The sequence below is a fragment of the Triplophysa dalaica genome, chromosome 21 (assembly GCF_015846415.1).
Source record: "Triplophysa dalaica isolate WHDGS20190420 chromosome 21, ASM1584641v1, whole genome shotgun sequence".
Lineage (NCBI taxonomy): Eukaryota > Metazoa > Chordata > Actinopteri > Cypriniformes > Nemacheilidae > Triplophysa > Triplophysa dalaica.
The window spans coordinates 9,686,157-9,700,043 of NC_079562.1; the positions used below are offsets into that span (position 1 = coordinate 9,686,157).

Genomic DNA, 13,887 nt, shown 5'->3' on the forward strand with positions numbered 1-13,887 from the left:
TTGTGTCCATCATGTATGGAATAACTTTTTTTTTACAATGTGATATTCCAAATACTTATCTTTTAATGATATCAAAGATTAAAACGAGAAACAGATTTTTACAGCCACCTTTGCTCATATTTACAAAGGGTGCCAATAATAGTGGAGTGCACTGTACACATCTTACTATATCACTTACTGAAGGTGTCTTTAGTTTGTATATTTGAGTTGCCTTTGCCAATTTAAATGTTGTGAGAGATTATACGTTTTGTAAAAACAGTATTTTGAAAAACGTTGGTAACCAAACGACAATGGCCCCCACTGTACGGACACAAAACCACTGAAACATTTCTAACCAATAATTTATTTTGAGGTCCACAGTAGAAAGAGTGAAGATGATGTTTGGATTACATGATCAATTTTTATTTTGGGGTGAACCATCACTTAAGCAGCTGAGGTTTACAAGCTTCATAGTGTTATAAGGGTTCTCTCTGTGTATACATATTTGTGAGTCCCAGACAGTTTACATTTGAGGAGTGTGTCTAGATAATCTGAAGTGTTTCTGGAAAAAAAGGGTTTACAATCGTGTTGGTTGAGACTAACCAGAATGAGCTCTCTTAGCCCCCTGCAGGCTTATGTGAGTACGTGTGATGTGGGCAAAGAGAGGAATCCTTAAACTTGCAAGTCGGCTTTCTAGCCATGAGGGAATGACTGCCTGCTAACCCCCATAGATTCTTTCCATTGCTTGTCATACATACCTTTGTGGTGTGGTATAGTATAACATGCCTTATTTGTAGAGCTGAGCGGTTTGGCAGGGACATTTTTTTTATTAAAATGTTTAATGACTAGCGATTGTGATTAAAAAATGTAATTATTAATTTTAACTAGTCAACTTAAAAATTGGACTAAGAGAGTGGAAGTTCCAAATTAATAAGTTATTTTAATGAATATAATGAATATAAAATTGCATTCATTTCACCTTATGGAAACCAACCTGTTGTATTTGACAGTAATTGTTCTTCAGATCCTCCAGAAAACAATTTGACTTTTATTCCAGATGCAGCTGTACAAGTGTGTAAGAGTCTATACCCAGGACTTATTTTTTTAGTTAAAGTAGTACAGTCAATTCCTATGTTGACACATTACGAAAACAATACATTTTTCATGAATATTACCCCTGGGAGTTAGCATGTCATATGAGCTCTGAATTTTTAGCAATACTGTGTAACAGTGAAAGTAAAATATGCATTCAGACATTGCATTCTTAGGTGTACTTGCTCTGTCTGCAGAGTGATAAATAGAACATTAACTCAATTAGCTCAATGTTATTAAGCTTTGTCATCTGTAGGGGGCAGCATATGTTCAGAAATCTGGACTCAAGTCTTGATAATGATTGGAGCTTATTTATTTCTGTTGGGAAATCCTTCCAAACAGATTACTGTATAATTGTAAAAATGAAATGCCTTACAATGTGTGTGTGTTTGTGTTTGTATAGATAAATACAATTGTATACATGTAAAATGTTTTTATGTATCTATACATAATGTATTATCATTATGTGAATAGAATACATATGATATACACTGCTTTGGCTGCTTCAAAATGATTTGGAGTTTTTCTGAATTTGCTTTTCATAGGTACATGTCATGATCAGTAAAATGAAATGTTTGTTTTATTCAGTAAACTAGTGACAACATTGCCCCAAATTCCACATGAAAATATCGATTTTTTTTATCAAAAAAGATGGAGTATTTGAGTACTGCAAAGGAAAGCTTGTAATTCGTAGTTCATAATTGTTGAAACAACACGCATAAAAAAATGAATACATATCGTGATTCTTTTCACAACTATAAAGTTAACAGACACTTGACTGGAATTGCCGCAGCATATGCAGAAATGCAGATTTTTTTCAGTGGCTGTATTTGTGTGCTTCAGATCAACATAAGTTTTGAGTAATAACTTTTCATACTTGTTCTTCTTTTCATCCACTCTTGTAGATGCTTCATGACTGTCCCAAAGCGAGACGAGAGGTGGAGCTGCATTGGCGAGCTTCCTCTTGTACCCATATCGTCAGAATTGTTGACGTCTATGAGAACCTCTACCAAACAAGGAAGTGCCTTCTTATTGTAATGGAGTGGTGAGTCACCGGTTTTCACTATTGTCTAGAGAGTGACATGCTGTGAATTTTTGTGTTGTTTTTTATATTTCTATATTTTTATATATTTGTTTTGGAACAACTTTCCATTAAAAAAGCAATTCAAAGGAATTTATAACATTTCCGTACTCTGAAAATAACCTTATGATCAGTTCACTTAACCAGGGGTGTCCAAAGTCAGTCCTGGAGGGCTTGTGTCCTGCAAAGTTTAGCTTCAACCCTAATCAAACACACCTGAACAGCTAATCAAGGTCTCACAAAGCAGACTAGAAGCTTCCAAACAGGTGTGTTGAGCCAAGTTGGAGCTAAACTCTGCAGGACTGTGGCCCTTCAGGACCGACATTGGACACCCCTGACTTAAGCAATCAGGATTTTTATTCTCCTTATTTCTTGATCCTGTTTATTTTTTGTCCCCTGTTCTTTCCACTGCTCTGCTTTTACGTCTTAAGGAACCCAAAAATAAAAATATTTTTTATTTTATTTATACACTAATTTTGCCAGAAACCTGTACGATATGTGCAGTACAATATATATAATAATGCTTAGATAAGTTGCCAAGAGTTTCAGCAAGAATATACAAAGAAAATGAGTAACAAGGTGGATTTACAGAAGTCAAATCAGTTTGGGTGAAAAATCTCTTCTGTGTAAATGGCTTACCCGCAGGTGTTTAGACGTTACTTACGATAATCTGTCAGGCACCTGCACGACCCTTTCATGTCTGAGTGAATTGAAAAGTCCCGCATCAGCCAGAAATGGTTGACGTGGGGCGGTGACCTCTCCTCCATATAGACTATATGCATAAAAACGCAACACCATCGCTTCCCACACTTCACTGCAACATATAGCTACTTCCCTCTCTGCTGAGCACCATTTTACTCTTCAACAAGACGAGAAAACCGTAGTTGCTTCTTTGGGACCGTCCCCTCAATGATCAAAATGCAAGTTCTCACATAATGACACAAAATAATAATGTTATGGTTAAGACAGCAATAGTCTACTCAATTTGCGGACTACTGAATTGATTAAGTGAAACGTTTAAGGGAGGGGAAATAGTACTACTGTGAATATGGAATAGTCTAGTGCAGTTTTTTATCTGATTTCACATTTTTGGTGTAGCTGTTAGATGTTATCGAACCATAGGATGACCTGAAATAATGTGAAGTGATTGTATTGAAATGGTCTTTTGGAGTTCTGCAACAAACAGACACAGGTTATTGCATGTCATGCATAATACCTACAAGGGAAGAGTTTTTTTTTTTTTTTGGTTTCAACATGATTTGGTTTGCTGAAACGTCTGCTTTCACTGATAACATCAAAGTGATGCACTTTTGACATCTTCATTCAAGTTTTTGATCTGGGAAGCAAACGATACAAGCACCTTTATTCTCTCACACGTTGATGTCAGCAACAGAAATCACACCTCCCTGTTTCCATTTCTTTGATAACTCTGTCTCTTGGTGTCTTGTTGATGCTGGCTTTTTTTTTTACAGGAAGTTGAAAGGAAATATTTCTAACCACTTTTGGCAAGTATGCAAAGATGTGAGGGTATTTTAATAGTTTTAGAGGTAGATGTCTTTCTCGGTGGTCCGTGTTTTCTCGTACTTAGCCATTTTTCTTGCCTGTGCCCCCTATTGGCAGTGACTGCACATTTAGACAATGTATTTGAATTGTATGTATGTACCTATGATTTGAAAAAATTAGCCAAATAACGCGTTGCACAATGCAAGAAGTTACACACAGTTGCTCTCACTCTTTTTGTGAAAGAATTCTAGTGTCTGAAGGAGGTCACACACTGGGTGCGTAGCACCCACACAAACCGAAAGCAGTCACACAATCTCTTGAAAAAGAGATAAGTCGTCTTGTTAGCAGAACATCGTTTTGCTGAAAGTCAGCTGTTTTCATGCACTCTGAAAATTTCCAAAACTTAACAATTCTGGAGAACACAGTGTACCAAGAACCAGATCGGAGACAGCAGTATGTTTCCACTTGATTTACCCTTCCTGTTCATGTCCACATTTCAGCAGGATTGATTCTTATGAGGATTGCCAAGTTAACTAGGAGTATCATTTTATATTCCTTTTAAAAAACGTAACAAGTACTGACCTTAAAACGAGCTTTGGAATGCTAGTAACAGAATTGTTTAATAATGCAAGAGGATTATTTGGGTATAATCGCCTTATCAATGAGACTAAAATACATGGTTTCTAACGAAATGGGTTGAGATGAGTATGTGCGGGATGTATTTTCCAAACTTGATGGATGATTTCCTCCAAAGTAACATTAGCTTTACATGCATTTCTTGGGAATTGAACCCATTGGGCCGGTTTCCATGACAGGGATTCTCTTAACCAGGATCACGATTATGAACAACATAATCATGATTATCAATGTTATCACTGTTTTATTAACATGGTCTCGAAATGTAAAAAAGTACTGATGTTAACCTTTAAATGTACTTTTGTTTGATTTTCATCACATAAATAACATTAATATTAGTCATGGCACATTTGGGGCATGAGGTAAAAGTTTCCTAGTTCAGACCAAAGAACCATGAGTTGGTAAATAAGATTTTCATATAAACATAACACATTTCAGCAAATCATCTGTTTGGGTGTGTTGTTGTAAATAGGGAGAGGTTTTAGGACCCAGGAGAAAGCGCATGACATTTGCTCTCAAAACAGCGCCCATAGTAGAAGAAACTAACTGAACGGAGTTTAAAACTCATCATATCACATCATTTAATGAAAAATGTATAGAAATGATGGGTCTGTATATAAAAATATGAAGTAGACACGTGTCAGTACAGATGCGGTGATACGAACCGTTGGGCATTATCACAGTAAACAATTTAACCGATATTCTTTACATCCCTAGCCAGGACTAGGTCTAGTTTGAATTAGGATATTTAAATTGTTTTTATAGACATACTTCGCCAAAAGAAACCTTACTGGTGGGCTTCTTGAGACAAACAATCACACTGAAATATTTTAAGATATGGCAGTGCAATTTGTTTTTGATTAAGACACTTCTAACATAGTCAAATTAGTCTGGGATTAAGCTTAAACCCTGTCCAGGAAACCGTACCATGATGTTTGACATTGCTAGAACATAAATGATGTTGTGGAGGTTTAGTTCTCCTGGCTCATTCTTAAATCATCAATGTATCAATGTTGTCACTCATGGTAAAATCTTCAAATAAACTGGCTGAATGTGCACCACAGACTGCAGAAGATCAAAATGGATTACAAGAAATCAGACCAGGCCTTCAACTGCTCAGCACTCAGGAAACAGAATCTACCGGTCATCAGAACTGAGTGTGCAGCAGGTGATGGAAAATGCCAGCACAGTGTTTATTGCAACATATTTTTTTGGGTAGTTTTTCGAAGAAAAGTTATGGTTAAAGCACATTGCAATCAGAATAGTCTCGGTGGGTGGTGCATGGGTGCTGCTTCACACCTATTAGAGGTTTGTACGATAAACCTCACATCTCTGCATATTATATTCTTCATCTTAACCCAGCTTTTTTTTATGCATTCGGATGTAGTTTTTGCTGGCTATCAGACAGGACGCAAATTTGCTGGGTTTAGTGAGAATGAAAGCATTGAAACGTGTTGCGGTTGTTCATCGGCACTCGTGTTCTCAGTGCGAGTGTTCTCAGTCAAACTCATAGCGTTTTTTCTTTTTGTGTCAGAAGTTTGATGATTTCAAGTGAAACCGGCTGCAGTTGTAGGTGAAACATAGAAATGAAACTCACCGTGCACGCTTCAGCCCATAGTGAAGATGTGAGAACGGCAAAATTCTGCACATTTGCATAGCAGATGAACACGGTTATCAGCGGAGCCCTATGGCAGTGTTCGCTTTCCACTATGAAATGTAATGTTACCCTTAAGTAAAATACATGTTCTTGGGCCACATCAAAGAGTCACTGTCCCCGTTATGAAATCATCCTTTTTCTCCCCCCCCCCACTTCCTCTCTTTTCTGATGAGAGAGACAGTCTTTGTAAGCCCACTGACCCAGTTTCTCGCAACTGGCATATTTTCAAGAAAACTAACTCGCCTGACTTGCACACTTAGAAGTGGTTTGTGTATAATCGGAAATGTTAACCACAACAATTACTTGGGGGCAAAGGTGAAAATATCCCCCTTCATGTGGTTTTATATATATTTGAAGTTGTGGTAGGCCAGCACGTTTGTCAATTTGTATTCTGAAATGATTTATTGTCTCAAAGGTGCTGTGTGTAATTTTTTTTTGAAGGATCTATTGACAGAATTGCAATATAATATACATAACTATGTTTTCAGAGGTGAATAAAGACCTTACAAAATGAAGCGTGTTCTTATTAGGGATGCACCAATTTTACATTTTGGACAATAACCGATAATTCTTTGACATCTGAAGCCGATAACCGATATGCAGTATTTAAATATTAATATAAAACTCCCTAAGACTGAAACAAGAGAAGTCTAATTGGTCTCAAGAAAGAAAGCATTTAGAAAGCAGTCTGATTCAAATAATATGCTTGGTAACACTTTCCTTGAAGCATGTACGTATAATGCATAGTGGTGGGCATAGATTAATTTTTTTAATCTAGATTAATTCCAAGATTTATCTAGATTAATCTAGATTAAAATGGCTCATTTGAATTCTGCCGAAGGCATTCAGAATATGTGTGCTACCCAAATAATGACTAAAAGTAAGTCTTTGAGAACGGGTTTCTCAAGCCAGGTGGCGCATTAGACCAGGGGCTCATCTCCTGTTTCCAAAATGCATCACAAACTGCTTGAGAAAGCTGTTCTACTATGATAATTGGTGATGAAAATTAAATTATGTTCAATAAGATGAACTTGTGTTTACTTCCGCATTAGCTAAGGGATGATTTGCGTTTAGGTGGTACTTGAGACTGGAAGAGCTCCTACAGTACATTTACATTGTCATTTAGCAGACGCTTTTATCCAAAGCGACTTACAAAGAGTGAGGGAGCAACAAGCGATATTTCATACAGGAGACATAATACATTAGATCTCAATTCAAAGTTACTGGTTTCAACTAAAGTTAGACCAGTACCAGTTGAGAGAAAGTGTTTTTTTTTAAACCAATTCCGCATTGCACAAGGTGCAAACAACCTTAGTCTTGTCGATGTTTCTATTGGGAAGCTTCTTAAAAATTAATAAATGCGGTAATTTCACAGTAACGTTATGTTGTGTTCAGACCAAACGCGAATGGCGTGTCAAGCGCGAGTGATTTATATGTTAATGCAAAGAGCCAATAGACCTACTTGCTGCGCGAATGAAGCCCTGGTTATGAGATGATGAGGCGGCTTCTGCTTCCGCGAATCACGCGAGTTGAAAAATCTCGTTCTCGCCCCGTACAGTGCAGTTAAGCTGGTATACATCCGCGCTAAAATATCAAGGTGAAAGTCATCATAGCTTGCGTAGTATAGACCCAGCTCCCAACCCAATTTTGAGAATAGATTAACGGCGACATTTTTTTTATAGCGCTATAAGAGTCTCACTGCCCACCACTAATAATGCATTATAAAGCGTTATTAAAGGGTAAAATGCATTATTATTCTTCATACTGTGTGTTATAATGCATTACATGTAGTTGTACAGGAGTATAACCAATTTAAAATGTGTAGTGTAACACTGAATTGCAAAGTGTTATAATGTATTAACTGTAATAACAATTATTTATAAGACATTACAATGCATTAAAAGTGCATAACAATGCTTTAAAAACTACTTTTATAACGCATTATACATACATGCTTCAAGAAAAGTGTTATCATATGCTTATGTTCTTACAATATACACGTTCATAAATATCTACATACTGTACCTACATTAACAATGTTTTTCTTATAGCAGCAGGTTAATGATCACGACAGAAAGATAGTACTGTTATTTATTTTAACTGTGAGCAGCGTGCAGCTGAAGAAGTTTAACCGGATGAAATGATTCTATATATCGGCTATAATATATCGGCCTAAATTTATATCTGCCGATACCATAACACTAAAAATTACCATTTATCTGCCATAATATATCGGCCTAAATTTGATTATCGGCTGATAACATTAAAAGTGGCAATTTCTCTGCCGATACCGATTTGGCTGATCATTTATTGTGCATCCCTCATTTTTATTACCTTAGAATGAACTGTTTCTATCTACATACACCGCAGGGTCCCCTTACATGGAAATTACCATGTTGTTACTACAGCAGCGCGTTTCATAAATACATTCTCCTTCAGCAAAGAATGTGATCTTCGTCCTGTGAGAGCCGCCGTAGTGCTTGGAAAGGGAGAAGGGATTGAGCCGTTTGGTTGCAAATCGCAACTGCACCACTAGACGCTAAATTTCATACAATGGACCTTTAAAGAAATGGCTGTTTTGTCTTTGTTTAATCCAATTTGCTTGTTTTGTATGTTTTGAAGTATGGATGGAGGTGAGCTGTTTAGTCGGATTCAGGACCGAGGGGACCAGGCATTCACTGAAAGAGGTACATATTTGCCCAACATTTATCAGATTAATTTATAGTGGCTTTTATTTCTTTTAACTTTATAGACGGCTAATTTCTTGATTTGTCTTTATTTTTCAGAGGCATCGGATATCATGAAGAGTATAGGAGAGGCCATTCAGTATTTGCATGCTATAAACATTGCACACAGAGACGTTAAGGTGAAAGTCTTACAATGTGCATCATTCATTTGGTGGTGTATTGAGGCTATAGACCTTCTGATATCTTAATTGAAATCATAATAATCTTAAACATCTACCTTGCAGCCAGAGAACCTGTTATATACCTCTAAAAGGCCCAATGCCCTTCTCAAACTGACAGACTTTGGATTTGCAAAGGAGACAACCACACACAACTCACTGGCCACCCCTTGCTATACTCCTTATTACGTTGGTAAGAATATCATGTTGATAATCATCAATAACAAGCTGAGATCAAACCACATACACATTTTTCTATTTTCTGCGTGGGTATTTTGATACGAGATCAAACATTTTCATTTAAATGTATTTTCATCCTTTCCATGTTATAGCCCCAGAGGTTCTTGGTCCAGAAAAGTATGACAAGTCCTGTGACATGTGGTCTTTAGGTGTCATCATGTATATTCTGTAAGTTTATCTGTCTTGTGTTATTTATGTGTCTATTTGGCCAATAAAAGCAATGTCTGCTATATCGACTGAATTTTTCATATTTAACCCTGTATGATGTACTTTAACTACTAAAGGTAACTGTCACATTTATTTAGCTACAAATCTTTTTTCTTTAACTTGTAGGCTATGTGGTTACCCACCTTTCTATTCTAACCATGGCCTGGCTATATCACCTGGTATGAAGAAAAGAATCCGTATGGGACAGTACGAGTTTCCAAACCCTGAGTGGTGTGAGGTCTCCGAGGAAGGTAGCTATTTCAGCTAGTTCCTGTTTTGCTAAATTGACTTGGAATTTCCTAGAATGCTGTTAGCTTCAAGGCATGCTTAGCACATTTCTAAGAAGATGCATAGATTTGAATGACTGTCTGTTTTCAGCCAAACAGCTTATCAGAACATTACTGAAAACTGAGCCAACACAGAGGATGACCATCACAGAGTTCATGAACAACCCCTGGATCAATGTGAGTTTTGATTTTCGAGCAGGTCGTGTGCTCACGTCCGGTGTATATTGCAATTTTATTTTGCAATCTTCCCTTCTTTTACGATTGTGTCATTATAGCAATCAATGGAAGTTCCTCAGACCCCCCTACACACCAGCCGTGTTCTGAAAGAAGAAAAAGATGCTTGGGAAGATGTCAAGGTGAGAACTTCATGCTCCCCTCAGCCCCACCACACATAGATTCATGCGCATTAAAGGGTTAAATTTAGGATGCGCCGATATTTTTGGCGATAACCGATATTTTTCATTGACATTGGAAGACGAAATGAATACTATCTAAATACTCATGTAAAATTGACTGAATGACTGAAACAAAAGGCAAAACTGCTTTTGTTTGAAGACATTCACTGCAGAAAATAAGGTAACCATTAGTTCTTGCCTACTTTACACTAGTTAACAATACTTTAACCTTCAAACTTTTCTGGTTTCTTTTCTATTATAGACGTTCTTCCAGAGCAACCCAGAAAAAAAATCTTTATAGCCACATGTCTAACAGGTCTCAAGACAATGCATTCAGACAGCAGTCTGATTCAAACAATATGCTTTTGTTCCTATAATTAATACATTAATAAATCCTGTTTCTACATACTGTACCTATATAAACAACGTTTTGCCTTTAGCAGTAAGTGAATGATCATGACAGAAAGTTTGAAATGTATTTTAACTGTGAGCAGCTTGCAGCTAAAGAAGTTTAACCAGAGGAAATTATTTATGATTTATCGGCTAAAATATATCTGTCTAAATTATCAATCATCAGAGACCGATAACATTAAAAATGGCGAATACCGATATTGCCGATAATTTACTGTGAATCCCTAGTTAAATGGATGTTTTTTCAAATTAAAGATTGCGTATCACAGGCAGTTTCTGCCAATCTCATATTAATCTTGAGTGCCTATACAATAGTTTATCACACACCGTATCTTCGAAGAGTATTTAGTTTGATAAAAATTATAAAAGAGAGATAAACCTATACAATTATTTCCGGAAACAAACAAGCTGCTAGAGGTGGGACTAGTGGGGAGAGCGGGATGGAACTACAGTACGAGCAAGTAACACGCATCATCCCTTCATGTTTTGTACATTATGCAAGTACAAGCCGATTGCAAAGAAAACACAGATGTATGACTTAGTTTGACTTACCGCTTGTTTCATGTCCGGCATATTTTAGCACTGGGACCACGCCATCTATCAGTTTTAAACAATCTCCATTTCCAGCATTATTTACACAGTTTATATAACACCCATCACTGAAACGCCGTGAACAAACAGACACACCCAAACTTCACAATCGCAAGTGTAACGAGCAGAACTAGAAAAAAACTTTCCGAAACAAGTTTGAGTGGTGGGGGAGTGGATCAAGTACAGAAATACTACGTCATACGTCCAACTAGTTTTTCAACAAGTTGACCATGTAAAGCGAGAATCCAGCATGTTTAACAGTGTAAAGAAGTCAGAACGCATGACATGGCATGATAGCTCCGCTTTAAATTTACCTGTGTTTAAACCAAATGTATGCCCTTGGCAAGCATCTTGGTAGAAAAAAATGATATCTTAAAATGGCATGTTAATTAGAAGTAAATTTCAATTCTAAGAAACAAGTTAAATCATTAGAAAGTCAAATTTTATGTGTGAACAACTCGAGGACTGTTTTTTTGCACGCCACACAGTTTCCTTTGCGGGGTTATCCTTATAACTTATAAAAAGTCATTTATGAGGTTCTGTTACTGTAAGGATGCTTTCTTTATTCTGAAACTGTCACCTCAGATCTTGATTGTATAACGATAATTCATCTGTCGCTCAACAGGAGGAAATGACTAGTGCCTTGGCGACAATGAGAGTCGACTACGAACAGATCAAAATTAAGAGGATCGAAGACTCCTCCAATCCACTGCTGATGAAGAGAAGAAAAAAAGCCAACAATATGGCTGCTGAAAATGAGACACCTGCTTGCTAGGGACATCTTTCTGACACACATGCACACACATTTACACACGTACGTTCAGTTCAAAAGTTAAGCAAGCAATAACGCTGCAAAAAGGCAAAGTTTTTTTTAAATCACTCGGAATATTTCTTTTTATTCACTCACCATTTGTAACTAATAAACAACGTTGCTACCGAAAGAAATGGGCTGTGAAATTACAATACAAGACTCAAGAGTTGTAAAACAGCTGTCCAGTAATTGGGTTTTTAAATTTGTCACAAGTACTGTTTTTCACATGGTGTTTGTTGGGGTAATTAGAATGGTAAATCAGAAGCCATTGGTACATGAGTTAATAAGTTTCACACTGTCTGTTCTTTTTAATTATGTTCCATTTGAGTTTGTTGACTTGTTGCATTTCCTTCTGCTAATGCTCAGAGAAGCCTTTGCATAATGCTTAGCTTTCCTAATGTTCCTCTTTTCTCCTCAGTACATGTGTCATTTCTGCACTTGAATGCTCCTCTTCTAAATCTTGCTCCAAACGACTGCAGTCAGCACTAGTGCCCAGAAATAGAAAGTGTATCTTTGAAATGACTCTTTGAATGTAGACGCGCACTGTTCTCTACTGCGAATAAGTTGTTCAGTATTGTTCAGGGCCCTGTCAAGTTAAATACAAGATCTTTTTTTAAAGTTAGCCTTACTCGGAGTTAGATTGATTAGAAGAAATACTGTATATCGCTCAGCTTTCAAGATTTAGTATTAGAGTTTTACGTCATTTCCAATAAGCCAATCCAGCACATTGCTTCAGCTCTCTTGATTCACACTTGAGCTTATTGCACACCCTTGGGTTATCGATAATTTGCCTTGTATCGTTTCTATGCATATTTGTATCCAGCTTGTGTTTCTTGTGTATTTGTAGGTAATGTTAACATGCTCTGGAGTTTCATTGAAAAATACATCCGTTTTAACTCGCCACCCTGAACAGCAAAGCCCATTGTTATTTTTTTAAAAGTGTGTAATGAATCAACATGAATATGGGATCTTTGTGAAGGTGGTGGGTGTCCTTTCGTGTGTGTTCATGTTGTGTCTATGATCTATACCTACCATGCAGTAATTGCATTATTGTTTGAATGCACCTAAGCAGCTTGGAGACTCCAGTTGTTTCATAGAGGTTCTTACAGATCCAGTGGACTGGTGTTAGCTGCACTAATGACCTATTTCGAAAGGTTGCATTTTATTTTATTTTTCTATATAGACTTTTTAAAATCTGTATATTCATATTTGTTGTGTGCTTTATCCTCTTAAAGGGATGTGAGGTAATGCCCAAAGTGTTGAACATACAGTTGAGGAAAGTCAATGAACTCCCAAGCAGCATTTATTTGCCCTTCATCGTTTTAGTTTGGAAAATATTGCTTTGATACTGCCATCGTGTTGGATTTTTCTTTACTCTCCATGCCTTCTAATCTCAATGCAAAGTGTACATTGTCATTCAAGTAGATACACAGACTAGTATTCCCACAGAATTTTATACTAACAGGGAGAGGCAGAATTGGGTCCTGTTTTTAGTATTTAACTGCTGTACTTGTGTCTTGGTCTGCTTCAACTTTGCATTAAAATGCCTAAAACACGACATTTGTTTGAAGACGTGCCATTAAATGACGCAAATATTGATCGATCTGATGTTTAGAGACAATGCACAATAACCTATTCACTGAACATTTTTATTTTTAACAGGTTTTTCATTCTTTATAAAAATTAGGATTATTAAGTATTAGTTTAGCATTAATCTATACATTTAAGTTTTCTTATTTTTACTTAAACCAGTGCCCCATTCGTACGGATAAACGTATACATAACGCAGCAGTCCGAGCGAGGAGCACTGAAGTTCTAAATGACTGTGGTTCCCCCAACTACTCTTCTCAGTAATTGTGAAATTAATGAACAGCTCATTTGATTCTAGCCAGCTGAGTCATGCAATTTTGTAAGAAATTGATCATCTGACTATGCTGCAAAGGGAAATTACCCCTTTCATTACCCATCTAAACACCCCACGTCTCCGCCACCTCACCCCAGAAACAGAGGTCTTGAAATTATGACTTTATAATAATGATTGACGATGAGTCAAGTTCTTTATTAGTGATTATTATGAAATATTGCCAGTACA

At 36.8% G+C, this 13,887-nt stretch overlaps 1 protein-coding gene across 1 annotated transcript in view; it reads left to right on the top strand.

Moving 5' to 3' along the window:
• Positions 1-13,398, top strand: part of mapkapk2a (MAPK activated protein kinase 2a) — a 31,826-nt gene extending 18,428 nt beyond the window's left edge. Inside the window, exons 2-10 of the mRNA XM_056734840.1 lie at positions 1,977-2,116; positions 8,571-8,635; positions 8,735-8,814; positions 8,920-9,046; positions 9,186-9,261; positions 9,427-9,551; positions 9,679-9,764; positions 9,863-9,943; positions 11,610-13,398. Coding sequence (XP_056590818.1) covers positions 1,977-2,116; positions 8,571-8,635; positions 8,735-8,814; positions 8,920-9,046; positions 9,186-9,261; positions 9,427-9,551; positions 9,679-9,764; positions 9,863-9,943; positions 11,610-11,759 — 930 coding nt within the window. The 3' untranslated portion in view covers positions 11,760-13,398. The remainder of the gene's footprint in view (positions 1-1,976; positions 2,117-8,570; positions 8,636-8,734; positions 8,815-8,919; positions 9,047-9,185; positions 9,262-9,426; positions 9,552-9,678; positions 9,765-9,862; positions 9,944-11,609) is intronic.
• The last annotated feature ends 489 nt before the right edge of the window (positions 13,399-13,887 follow it).